The 12,206-nt window shown below is 42.0% G+C and overlaps 1 protein-coding gene across 1 annotated transcript; it reads left to right on the forward strand.

The window, feature by feature from the left end:
• On the forward strand, positions 1-5,199 carry prdm14 (PR domain containing 14). The gene is made up of 9 exons (XM_044037897.1): positions 1-113; positions 975-1,651; positions 1,794-1,847; positions 2,105-2,265; positions 2,352-2,622; positions 2,750-2,952; positions 3,261-3,362; positions 4,296-4,515; positions 4,911-5,199. Exons 2-9 carry the CDS (start codon positions 1,027-1,029, stop codon positions 5,084-5,086), a joined length of 1,812 nt encoding a protein of 603 aa, XP_043893832.1. The 5' UTR covers positions 1-113; positions 975-1,026; the 3' UTR covers positions 5,087-5,199.
• Positions 5,200-12,206: the final 7,007 nt, after the last annotated feature.

The following is a 12,206-nucleotide window of genomic DNA, read 5'->3' on the forward strand; positions in this document are numbered from 1 at the left end:
GAGAGAGAAGGTCCTGCATCTTCAGCTCTGACTTGTCCACATAATCTTACATGAAGACAGTGGACATGAGAGGACAGACGCCACTGTGAACTGTGTCTGCTTTGTTTTGAAAGGTAAGTGCTCTTGTTACTTTATGTCTTTAATTGTATTAGCTTTTAATTATTTTTTTTTTCATGTCTGAATTAAATCAATGATGTGCAAAATTCCTGAAGCATCATTATTTCCGCCCAGCTCGTGTCTTCTTTTCTTTTTTTTTGTCCTTTTTGTGCTGTAATTGTAAAGTCCATTAACGGCTTCATTAATGTTGACCTCTGCTCGAGTCGACTCCTCTGTAATTGGTGTCATGACCCTGGTTTGTCCCTCTATTTAGTGGCTGATTGGTAAACGGTTCCTCAAAAACACACACGCACTCAGATGTGTTTGTGTGTGTGTGTGTGTGTGTGTGTGTGTGTGTGTGTTCTCTCAGCTGGAAAAATTGCAAAATCGGCTGTCCATGTCCTCTGCCGTGTGCGTCTTCTTCATCTTTGGTGGCACAAAATGTCCGGATTTTAGGATAGGATTATTTGAAAAAACACTAATTCTAAAATTCTAAACGTTGTAAAAGTTGTAAAAGTGCATGTGGAATAACATACTTGAGGGCTGATTATTTCCCTTCAGGATAAGTTATTGACCAAATAATTGTATTCTAAAACAAACAAACAAATTCTGTCCTTTTGCAGCCTTTTGTGATATTAATCCCTACAGGAAACAATTGTTATTGTAATTGTAATTGTTCCCTTATCTTTATTTAATATTGAGGTTGTTGTTAAGGTTAAAGGTGAAATCTCACTGGAATCACAATAATCAATCCAGGTGTGGTCAAGCCATGTTTCCTTTTTTAGTTTTCTTCCATTAAACTTTTATAACTCGCCCCCCTCCTACTCCTCCTCCTCCTCCTCCCCCTCTTCTGTCTTTCTCTCCCTCACCCTCTGAAGGATTCCCTTCTCCTCTTCTTCTTCCTCCTCCTCACCCTCCGCGCAGAGAGACATGTCCGTGTCCCTGTCCAGCTTCCCCGTGATGCTGAAGGACAAGAGCTTCCCAGTGGGGATGCTGAAGGCCAGTCCCGCGCGCAGCTTCTACCACGCGCCTCTCCACGGCTCGCACCACTTCATGGACTTCTTCCCGCAGACGCACAACCTCCTGCACCCGCTCAAGTCCCTCGGTCGCCTGGTGTCGGACACGCAGGCGTCCCTGCCGCTCAGCCTGCAGGCCGGAGGTGCCCCCGCGTTCCACCACGTCCCGGTGCACATGCTGAACGGCTCCGGGATTCCTTACCTGAACCAGCAGGTGCTGCCCGGTCACTCGCTCTACTCCAAACCGGAGGAGCTGGCTGCTGTGGTGACGGAGCACGCGGCGGGTCCACTGTCCTCAGACTTCAGCAGTCCGTCCAGTGACCGCTGCTCGTCCACGTCCATCAACACCACCTCGCCCCCAAAGGAGGGCCTGTTTCGGTTCCGTGGCGCGGACGTGTCGCCGGAAAAAGCACGCGCGTCCTACAATTTCAGCGAGGACGACTTGTTCATGGTGCTCTATGGTTATTCTGGCGGCCAGGAGCGCAGCGTGGGTCGCGTGGGTCACGCGATATCAGGAGTGGCCCTGCCTGAAAACTCAGGTGAGACCTCTGCTTATGAATGAATGACATTATTGTTAGATTTATTATTTAGTTTAAAATATGTGTGGATGTATTTTAGTTTCATAAACTGTTGGAGACAAATGTTAATTTGTGTAATTTATTATTATTATGTCATTTTCAGTGTGTGACTCTCACTCTGTCCCACTGGATAAAGAAACTCTGGAACTTCCAGAAGGTAAGAAATCACTTTTTTTTTTTTTACCTTTCTTTACCTGAGTGCTTTCCCTTTCCTCTCCTCTCCTCTCCTTTCCTTTCCTACATAAAAACCTTAACCTGGCCTGTCTCCTACAGTTAAAACAGCTTTACAGCACATATATTTATTACATAGTAAAACACAGAATGAACAAGAACAAAACACGACAAGAATATGAGTAAAGGTTACAAATGTATTTGACTGCACAGATGTGACCGTGTGTTGTGTCTCTGCTGCAGGTCTCACTGTCCTCAGAGCCGCGTGGGGAAACGTGTCTCACTGTGGAATCTTCACGGACAAAAGCAGCATCGCCAAAGGAACTCGCTTTGGACCTTTCCAAGGAAAACTGGTCAACACCAGCGAGATAAAGACGTATGATGACAACACGCTGATGTGGGAGGTGAGTGCGTGAAATGTTCTTCTATGTAGAATACTGTTCTCTTTCCACTCTCCTTATCTCCTTTCCTCATCTCCTCCTCCCTCCAGGTGTTTGAGAACGGCCGGCTGAGTCACTTCGTGGACGGCAGAGGAGGATCGGGGAACTGGATGTCCTTGGTGAAGTGCGCTCGTTTCCCAGAGGAGCAGAACCTGATCGCGGTGCAGGTCCAGGGTCAGATCTTCTATGAGACCTGTAAGGAGGTCAGACCAGGTCAGGAGCTCCTGGTCTGGTATGGAGACTGTTACCTGCAGTTCCTCGGGATCCCACTCACACTGAAGGACTCCAGAGAAGACAGCAGCGCGGTTCCTCCCACTGAAGGTCAGAGTGGAACCTTGTCGCGATGCACACACACACACACACACACACAAACACACACTCCTGCTTTGATTGCGTGGTTTATTTCACCTCCACGTGTTTTCCTCCCCCTGTATTTCCACTCCCACAGACAGTGGAGAGGGATTCAAGTGCGACAGGTGTGGGAAGGTGTTCGCCTACAAATACTACAGAGACAAGCACCTCAAGTACACGCGCTGCGTGGACCAGGGCGACCGGAAGTTCCCCTGCCACCTGTGCAACAGATCCTTCGAGAAGAGGGACAGACTGAGGATCCACATCCTGCACGTGCACGAGAAACACAGGCCGCACAAGGTATGACGTCATGTCACAGTCACGCAGGATGGAGGATTGATATTGAATGTTTATTCGTTAAAAAGAGACGTGTTTAAAAAAGAAAGTGGTTTAACAAATGGGCTTAAAATAAACATGTATTTAATTTAATGTAATTTATTCTTTAAACATTTAAAATAAAGTTATTTTTTTAAATAATACAATGAAATTAAAATGTATTCTGTTAACATTTACTTAATTTTAAATTTTTAACGAATAAAATTAAATGTTTTTTAAATCTAAAAAATGTGATTTATTTTCACGTTATTATTATTGTTATGTTACCACAGTGCTCCGTGTGTGGAAAGAGTTTCTCTCAGTCCTCCAGTCTCAACAAACACATGCGTGTTCACTCTGGAGAAAGACCATACAAGTGTGTCTACTGTAATAAGGTAAGATTTATTTATTTATCTATGTTTTTCGGAAATTATTATTAATTTGCAGAGTCAATTTGGAGCTGCAAATATTCTAATTCTTTGTGGCTGATGTATTTATTGTCATGATTACATTTGAGTCGTTGTACATATTTAGCACAGGCCTAAAAATGTGAAAATGGCTTTGTTGCATTATTTAAATCATCATACATTTATATCTTATAGTAATTAGAGACTTTATTCTATAATATGTTATAGTCGTATATATTCAGTATAGGCCTAACAATGTAAAATGTGCTTTATTGCATGGTTTAAGTTAAAACTGTATAATATATAATATGTATAATGTATAAACATTTTGGAAACAGAATATAGAGAATTTTCTTCATCGTTTCTGGTCAAAATTAAGCTTTATAGTCGTGTTTTATTTATTTTTGTATTCTTCTTTCTTTTTTTTGAAGTCGCATCCATTTACACCTCGTTTCACGGTGCGTTTGGCGCGAGCCCCTCATTATTGTCTCCTCTCCGCGGGCACGCTCCACAGACACACTTACATGCTAATTATGGCCAGATGTACACCCACCCCTTTGTCTGCCGAGAATATACTTTTAATTTACGGCTCTGCGATGAGCACAACTTTGTTTTTTGGCCTTTGTTCTGAATGTCCTCCCCTTTTCCCCTTTCTCTCTCTTTTTTTTAACTCACCCAGAGACGCTTTTGTTTCACTTAATCCTTTTTCTCCTTTTACGCTGCGCTGCACCTTGTTATTATCTATATATAAAAAAAACACTATAAGTAGTGATAATAATTATTTTAAGTTAAAAAAAAACTTGAATTTAACAGGACAGAAGCATAAGCTGTTCCAAAAAATACGAAAGTCTTCGATATTTGAATTGTAAATAGTTCAAATATAATATTCACACGCTTGGTTTGTAATGTTTTGTGTCGCAGGCCTTCACTGCCTCCAGTATCCTGCGCACTCACATCCGCCAGCATTCGGGAGAGCGGCCCTTCAAGTGTAAGCACTGCGGGAAGGCCTTCGCCTCCCACGCCGCCCACGACAGCCACGTGCGGCGGACCCACGCCAAGGACAAGCCGTTCCCCTGCGATCTGTGCGGGACCTCGTTCCAGGAGAAGCAGGAGCTCCAATTCCACATGACAAGTCACAAAAGTAAGACTTCATTTTATTTATTTATGTATTGTTATGTAGGAAACAGAATATATTTAAATTTTATTTATTAGTTAATTATTCATGCTTTTTATATATTATCTTTCAATTTGTATCCATAGGTATTTTATTTTTTAAAATACCTATTTTATTGAATCATAATTTATTGCATGATTGTTGGTTTTCCTCTTAATTACTGATGTATGTAAAATATAGACTGTAATATTTGAATTTGCTACTTATATAATGTGTAATTTAAATACATTAAAAGTTATTTTTTTAAATGTCTCTTCTCCCCTGGATTAGACAGAAAATCAAATTAAACGAAATAATAAGAATATTCCTATTTGGACACTGTTTAAATATTTATTTTGTCATTTCTTCGTTGTGATCCACAGATAGACAGATGATGGACAGCACAGTCCTTCCGTCTTCGCCGGGGACTGAGTTACAGGAGGACACCGTCATCGTTCCAGTGAAGGACAGTCCAGCAGCGGGACAAACAAAAGCCAGACACAACTTCACGTACACCGGGTTAACGGTTTTAAATCCGGAGTATCGGCCCTGGAAATAATCGTGTTGAGCTACACAACTCGAGGCATAAGCTCCTATTATGCAATAATGTAGGAGCTTATAGATGTTTTTCCTTTTAGTTAATGCTGCTTAAGACCAAAAAAAAAGACATATTTAAATAGACTCATCATAACTTAAAAAAATATTTATATGTTAAAATATGTTGTGTGTTGTTTTGTGGCTTAAAGCTTTCACTCTCATTGTGATGACATCATAATCATAACAACTTCTATATTATTATAATTATTATTATTATTATTATTGTTGTTGTTGTTGTATGTTGAGTTTTCTGGCATTGACGAGCTGCTTGAAAAGCAAAGGTATTTTTTAATCATTGTAGATTTTAAGCCTATATTTGTGTACATAAATAAATGTTGTGATAATCTCCCTTAATTTATAATTAAAAGTAAGAGCATATTTTCTACTGTAATGAAAGGCTGCGAAAGCAAAAAAGAGCGGTGTTTGTTTGTTCCCTGCGAGCTTTTGCTGCTTTTTTTTTTTTCATGATCAACAAATAAAAACACTAACGCATGGAAACGAGAGGCTGGTTTTGCTATAATGTCTGAGTTGAAAATCACAGGTTAAAAAAAAAAAGAAATGGGTCAAATACTGCAATAAATCTCAGACTGTCATGTCAAACTTAATTTATATAATACGTTTTTATAATTCCCCACCCATTCCCCATCAGTCACATTAAAAAATCAGATATATACTGTTGTTAAATCGTCAAATTTACGCAGCATAAATGTTAGATGTTTGCATATCTGTGTGTTTTCAGCCTGTGGTCAGTCAGTCCAGTTAGTGCAGCCGTCAGTGCTCACACAGCCTCTTTTCTCTCTGTACTGTCTGCTTGTGCTGGAGCTCTGTGATGAATTGGAGGCTGCATGCTCACAGTAAAAAATGAACAAACCCCACTGGAGCTAATGAATGACAATAGAGCGGAGCAGTAAGGTGGTCTACTGCTGCTGACACAAAGGAGGCAAGGAAGCTCCTTCTGACTGACATCTGCCCTCACACATGTTCTCCTCCTGGGATAGATGGCTAGATAGATAGATAGATAGATAGATAGATAGATAGATAGTCTGTGTATAAGTGAATAGATATCAGTAATAGGTAATCAGATTGATAGATAGGTAATCAGATTGTATGTGTGGCAGTTGCTGTTAAAGTGAGGAAAGGCCTAGTTATCCCTGTGTTGGTGGCAGCGGCGTGAGGTCTGACAGATGACACAGTGTCCGGCCTTTGTTGTGCTGCTCTGTTATGTCACCTTTGACCTCCGGGGTCACCATACGTCATGGTGACAATGTGTGTCGTCAGACACGACAACGCAGCAACAGTGTCGAGCGCTCACACACGGCACATGCCAGCAGCGGAAACGAAACGATCCCTTTGAGTTGGTTTATCACATTGTAGAAGAGATAATAGATTTTATTTTTTAGATTTTAGTTTCACAGTGTTAAAGGGCCATGTTTTTTTTTTTTTTTTTTAAATGCTAGTGAATTGCCTATTTTGTTGCCTATGCTCTGTGGTCTGAATAATCAGGGATGTCAAACTCTAAGGACCCGTGGGGCCAATGGGCGTGGAGTCTGGTCAAGAGCAGGGGGGCCTTTCTAAAGAGGAAACTACACAATATTCCATGACGATATCGCGCAGTAATTAAAACTCCAAATAAGCTTCGGGCTACGTTTGATATTTAGTTGTGGGCCACATGCGGCGCACGGGCCGCCAGTTTGACACCTCTGGTTTAGATGATCTGATTGATGGGGATCCACTGCCATGTTTCCCTATGTTCCCCAACTCACCTGATTCATTATCAGGCGTCTGCAGTTCTTGCTGATGAGTAAACGATTTGAATCAGGTGTGTTGGAGCAGGGAAAACATGTAACACATGGCAGTGGATTCCCAGGATTGAGAAACCCGGAAATGAATGATATTAAGCCATGTATGTCCCAAATTGTAAAGAAAAGTCAGTGGACAGAAAACATGAAGAAAGAAACATGTGAGTCTCATGCTCTGGTGTCCGTGCAGTATATATAATCAGTGCCACTCTGCCTGCAACTCCTCTGTTTGTTTTCTGTAACAGGATGGACAGCAGTCTGCGGGGGTCAGGGGTCACCTCCTTACTGAATGTTTAACAGCCTCCCTCTCCCTTCAAATAGCCAAAATATGGATGCTTGAACAAGTGTAGATCAGCATTCATTGGACCGGCCCCTCCCACGTATACAACCTCCGAGCCTCCATGAAGGGGTCGACGGAGAACTCCCCTCTGTGGTCGTCCAGCAGCAGAGGGGTGGAGAGGTATGTGACACGAGACAAAGACAAAAAAAGAAAGACAGAAGGAGAAAGAGGAGAATGAGCTGCCAGAGCTGAAATACTGAGATTGTTAGCGAGCCGTGCTAAAAGACTGATTTTACTAGCGCCTCTCTGATTGGCTGATTTAAGACTCTCTCTCTCCTTACCCTCTGCTTCCTTCTCCCTCTTCTGCATGGAAGAATTTGTATCAGGGTTGTTTATATGGATTGATTTCACACTTAACCTCCTGGCGAGTTAACAGCGCCTCGGGAGGACGATCCATCAGATTACTCTCTATATTAATGTGATATTAATGATAGCAGCGGTGGATTTTATGGCTTATGGATCTGATGATGTCAATTCCCCGTGTGGCTGAAAGTATGAAGCCATAACTCTCTCTCTTTCTCTTTCCAAAACATGAGGCTTGATGATGATGACGACGATGATGACCACTAAGATCCACCTCATAAATTTAGCCACAAGTGAATTCAAAGTTGTGATTAATTCATAATATTTATTGATGCAAAGAGGACAAATGCTGTTGCAGAGGTCCTCTCCTCTCCTCTCCTCTCCTCTCCTCTCCTCTCCTCTCCTCTCCTCCAGTCTGCTAAGCTCGTGGAGCTGAGTGGTCAAATGCTCTACTCTTCTATTGATTGCCTAATAGCTGTCAGTGTAGTAGCGTAGTGCAGTGTGTGTGTGTGTGTGTTCAGACTGGGATGAGTACACTCATAAACTAAAACCACAACAGCTCTTTGTCATTTCTGCTCCTCATTTAGCTTGAAACCACATGAAAACTCAGCAATGATGAAGATAAAGTAACAACGCGGAAACTTGTCATTTCTTGTGGGTTTTTTTTTTTTTTTTTTGAACATAGTTTGTTACTTCTTATTTGGTGTCATGCCGTCTGGCCAACCCCACGTTAGATCATAAGACGCAATGTTTTTACATAGAGTAAAGAAAATATAAGATAATACATCAATGAGTGGTAGAAATTATGAATAAATACTCTATATTCTCAAAATTCAAGTAAAAGACATCAATCACATCTTTCTTCTCCTTTTCCTTTTAAAGAAGCACTGGAAAAAGCAAAATGATGACCATGCAATGTGTTGCCGTTTTGAGAGACTTTCCTTGTGCCGACCAATAATGTATTCCCTCCCTGTGCATAGTGGAAGATTGAGGTAACATGTTTGCATAAGCAGGATATTATGCTATAGTTTTCTTATAGACACTACACACACACAAATGTCAAATGTAACCAAAGTCAAGCCTCTTAACTCCCTGTTTCCCCCTCAGTCAGAAGATGAGTCAGACCAGATTGTGTCGTGTCATTCATGCTTCAGGATGGAGCTGTCATTGGCCGGTGATTTCCACTGGGACAGTGGACAGTAATACAGGAGACACACACAGAGGAGCTCAGCAGTCCACATGCTTCTGACTGGATGAAAGGCAGTTCAAACACTTTCTGCAAAGCCTCCACTCTGTGTGTGTGTGTGTGTGTGTGTGTGTGTGTGTTGTGTTTGTGTGTGTGTGTGTGTTCTAGGTGGGACTGATGCTTGAGGAGGGCAGATGGTCTTATCCTTTTCTGTGGGGGCTGGTGTGAGGTTCCACTGTGGTCCCATGGGGCAACATATTTTGGCCCACCCCCTTATCTATCTATCTATCTATCTATCTATCTATCTATCTATCTATCTATCTATCTATCTATCTATCTATCTATCTATCTATCTGTCTGTGTGTCTGTGTGTCTTTCTTTCTGTATGTCTGTCTGTCTGTGTGTCTTACTTTCTGTCTTTCTGTCTGTGTATCTATCTGTCTTTCTGTCTGTCTTTCTGTCTGTGTTTTTATGTCTGTCTATAGGTTTGTCTTTCTGTCTGTCTATATGTTTGTTTTTCTGTCTTTCTGTCTGTCTATATGTTTGTCTTTCTGTCTGTCTGCCTGTCTCTCTGTGTGTCACTAACTAACTCAGCGACGTCTTGCCCCCGCTTCTGTTTGAACTGTGTCCCGCCGACAGACCGCGGTGCTTCTCCTTTAAGACTCGATTCTTATGCAGCTTCACTGAAAAGAGTCAGAAATGCTTGTCGCTTGACGCGGGCCATTGTCATTCAGGACGTGAGAAAGTGTTATAGGGTTCTTCTCCCCATGCGTCGTGCTTTACAATAGTTCTCACTGTGTTTGTGTGTCTTTATGCGCAAGCCCTTTGTGAGTATCCAACTGTTATTCCTGTGGGTGATGAAGCTCGCAGTAGAGTAGCACAGAGTAGAGCTACTGTTACAGTACCCCCTGCTTCCCTCACCCTCTCTCTCTCACCACACACACTTCTATTTGTCTATATTTGCATCATTTCTTGCTCCCTCACTTACTTCATTTGTATATTTCTTCATAAATAAGCAGAATTTATGACCCAGAGGGTTCCTTATTTCCCAGATATCTATCTTATGCACAAATGCTGCATTATGTGAAGGCTCTAACATAATGTGAGCACGTAATTCCCATGTGACAGTTGCCTCATGTTGTTCGACTGCCCCTGTTGTGCCGGGGGTCTATTCTCACGCGAATGTTTCACCCCGGTGGGGCGGTGGTGTTGAAAGGCCCAGGCTTGACTTCAACTGATACTTTAGGACAGTTGAACCACATGCTGCTATGACCACAGGAAGGACACTCATACTGGTGCTTAATGCTTGAATCCAGTGATTTGTTTTAGTTCAGCCTGGGGAGTCTTTACATTAAGACATATCAGATCCATTCCCTGTACAGTGTCCTAGAGTTGAGAGGGTACTTTATTAATTCTTTCTCTGCATTTAACCCTCCTCGAAGGAGCAGTGGGCTGCCTGGGGAGCAATGGGGATTCGGTACCCCAGCCCTTTGACCTGGTGGGGACTCAAAGAGAGAGAGAGATTTTAAAACTGTCGCCAAAAAACATTTGATATTTGTTTTGTTTTTCACGAATAGAAAAAATAGAAATAGAAAACAAGCCTTGTCAAGCAATACTATCAGACCTGCCTGTGTGTATACATCAGCGGCACAGGGGCAGGATGCATTTATTTTTGTTAAACTGCTGTTAAACGACTTTGTGTTTTTCCGAGCCGTTTGTTTCCATTCCTGAAAGTTTTCATGGACACATCTTTGTGTTTTTAGTCATACTCTGACCTTTCTGCAGCCGTCTCGCTTTATTGGTGCAGAGTCGCTGTGTGTTTATGAAGAAAGTTATTATTTCCATGTCATTTCAGATCCTGCCCTCACCACCTGTTGTTCCACGCCCCTTTTCTTCACCTGCAGCTCATTAGTATCCCTATATATACATATACATATATGTATATACCAGCTCACTATTGCCTTCCCTCAGCCTGATTGTCTTGTGTTTTTGCCAAGCTCTCCTGCATTCCTGGATTTATTGGATCATTATGAGAACTCATTGGACAATGATTTAAAAGTTATGCACTACCGTTTTGAAACAAGAAAAGACAATGTGTATTTTATAGTGGCTAAAAATAAGGACTGCATGTGTGTGTGTCCCCTGAGGCCAGGATTTCCAACATATGGACACTGTACTGCAACCACATGCGCGTCCATGCACAGGCGAGGTGACCTCCCTGCCTCTGAAGATGTTTGCTGTTAGTCCAGCTAATCCTAACTAAGCTGTCCATTTAGATGAACACTGAGAGGGCAGCGCTCCCGCATGGCAGCCATCGACCCCGTCGAGTGGCGATGTTTGCCTTCTACTGTTTGAGGGGGGGAGGCGAAGCGGATATTCAAGACAGTATGAGGCAAAAAAAACAAGCCAGAAAGACTTTTCACCCACATTCTATATGTTCGTAAGTGAACAGAAAAAGCAAGTGAAGGAAGTGGGTGATTTGAAAACCTCCTTGAAGTGGATGAGCTAATGAGCACTCTTGCTCTTCCCCCATCAACCTTCAACCCCCTCATCTCCTCTTTGTGGAGAATGCACTGTCACCAGCCGCACACACGACAGCCGATGATGGATTCCCCACGGACCATCATGAGAGTACGGTATCAGGGTGAGCCACACCGCTCACTGTGACCCTGCAAACCAAACCTCTCTCTCTCTCTCACACACACACACACACACGCGTGTGCAGTGATGATCAGCTACACACTCATCGGTAGCTGTCAGTCACATCTAACAAAGATGAGGCACTGAGACGAGGGAGGACAACTGCTTTATCGTCCTCCTCTCATCGTCTCCTCTGCTCTGCCTCACCTTCTCTAATCATCGCCACGCTGCTGCTCTATTAACTTAGTCGTCTTTTTGGGGGTAACAACAGCACAGCTGAGGGGATTTTATGCGTGTGAGGCAGTAAAGGATGAAGACTGGTTGGCTGTAATCTGCGTCCTCCCTTCGCACTTGTCTATAACCATGTTTTCATACATAATATGCTAAGGCCTGTGATAGTAATTTAGTAAATAATATATGTCTTACTCTCGGTTTTAAATTGCACAAGTTGTGAGTGTGAATGTGGGGATTTAAATTCAGTAAAAAATTACAAGATGTATTTAATAATCTTTCGATGCACCACAATGTGCTTTACATAGTCAAAAATTTGAAAGAACTTTGATTTCTAAGGATGTTTTAAGATTTAAGGGGAAAGGTGTTTCACATTTAACAAAGAGCATTTAGCTTTTAGCATTTTTTCATTTTTTTCAAGAATGTGTGGTACAGAGTGTCTTATATCCTTTATTTTTAGCACAACTTATATACAATCTATATATATATATATATATGTATATAAACTTTATAAACACCCCTGAGCAAAAAGTACTAAAAAGATGTTTTAAATCACATTGTGAAATTTGGAAGTTCAAAGTTT

Source organism: Solea senegalensis, linkage group LG1 (assembly GCF_019176455.1).
Source record: "Solea senegalensis isolate Sse05_10M linkage group LG1, IFAPA_SoseM_1, whole genome shotgun sequence".
NCBI lineage: Eukaryota > Metazoa > Chordata > Actinopteri > Pleuronectiformes > Soleidae > Solea > Solea senegalensis.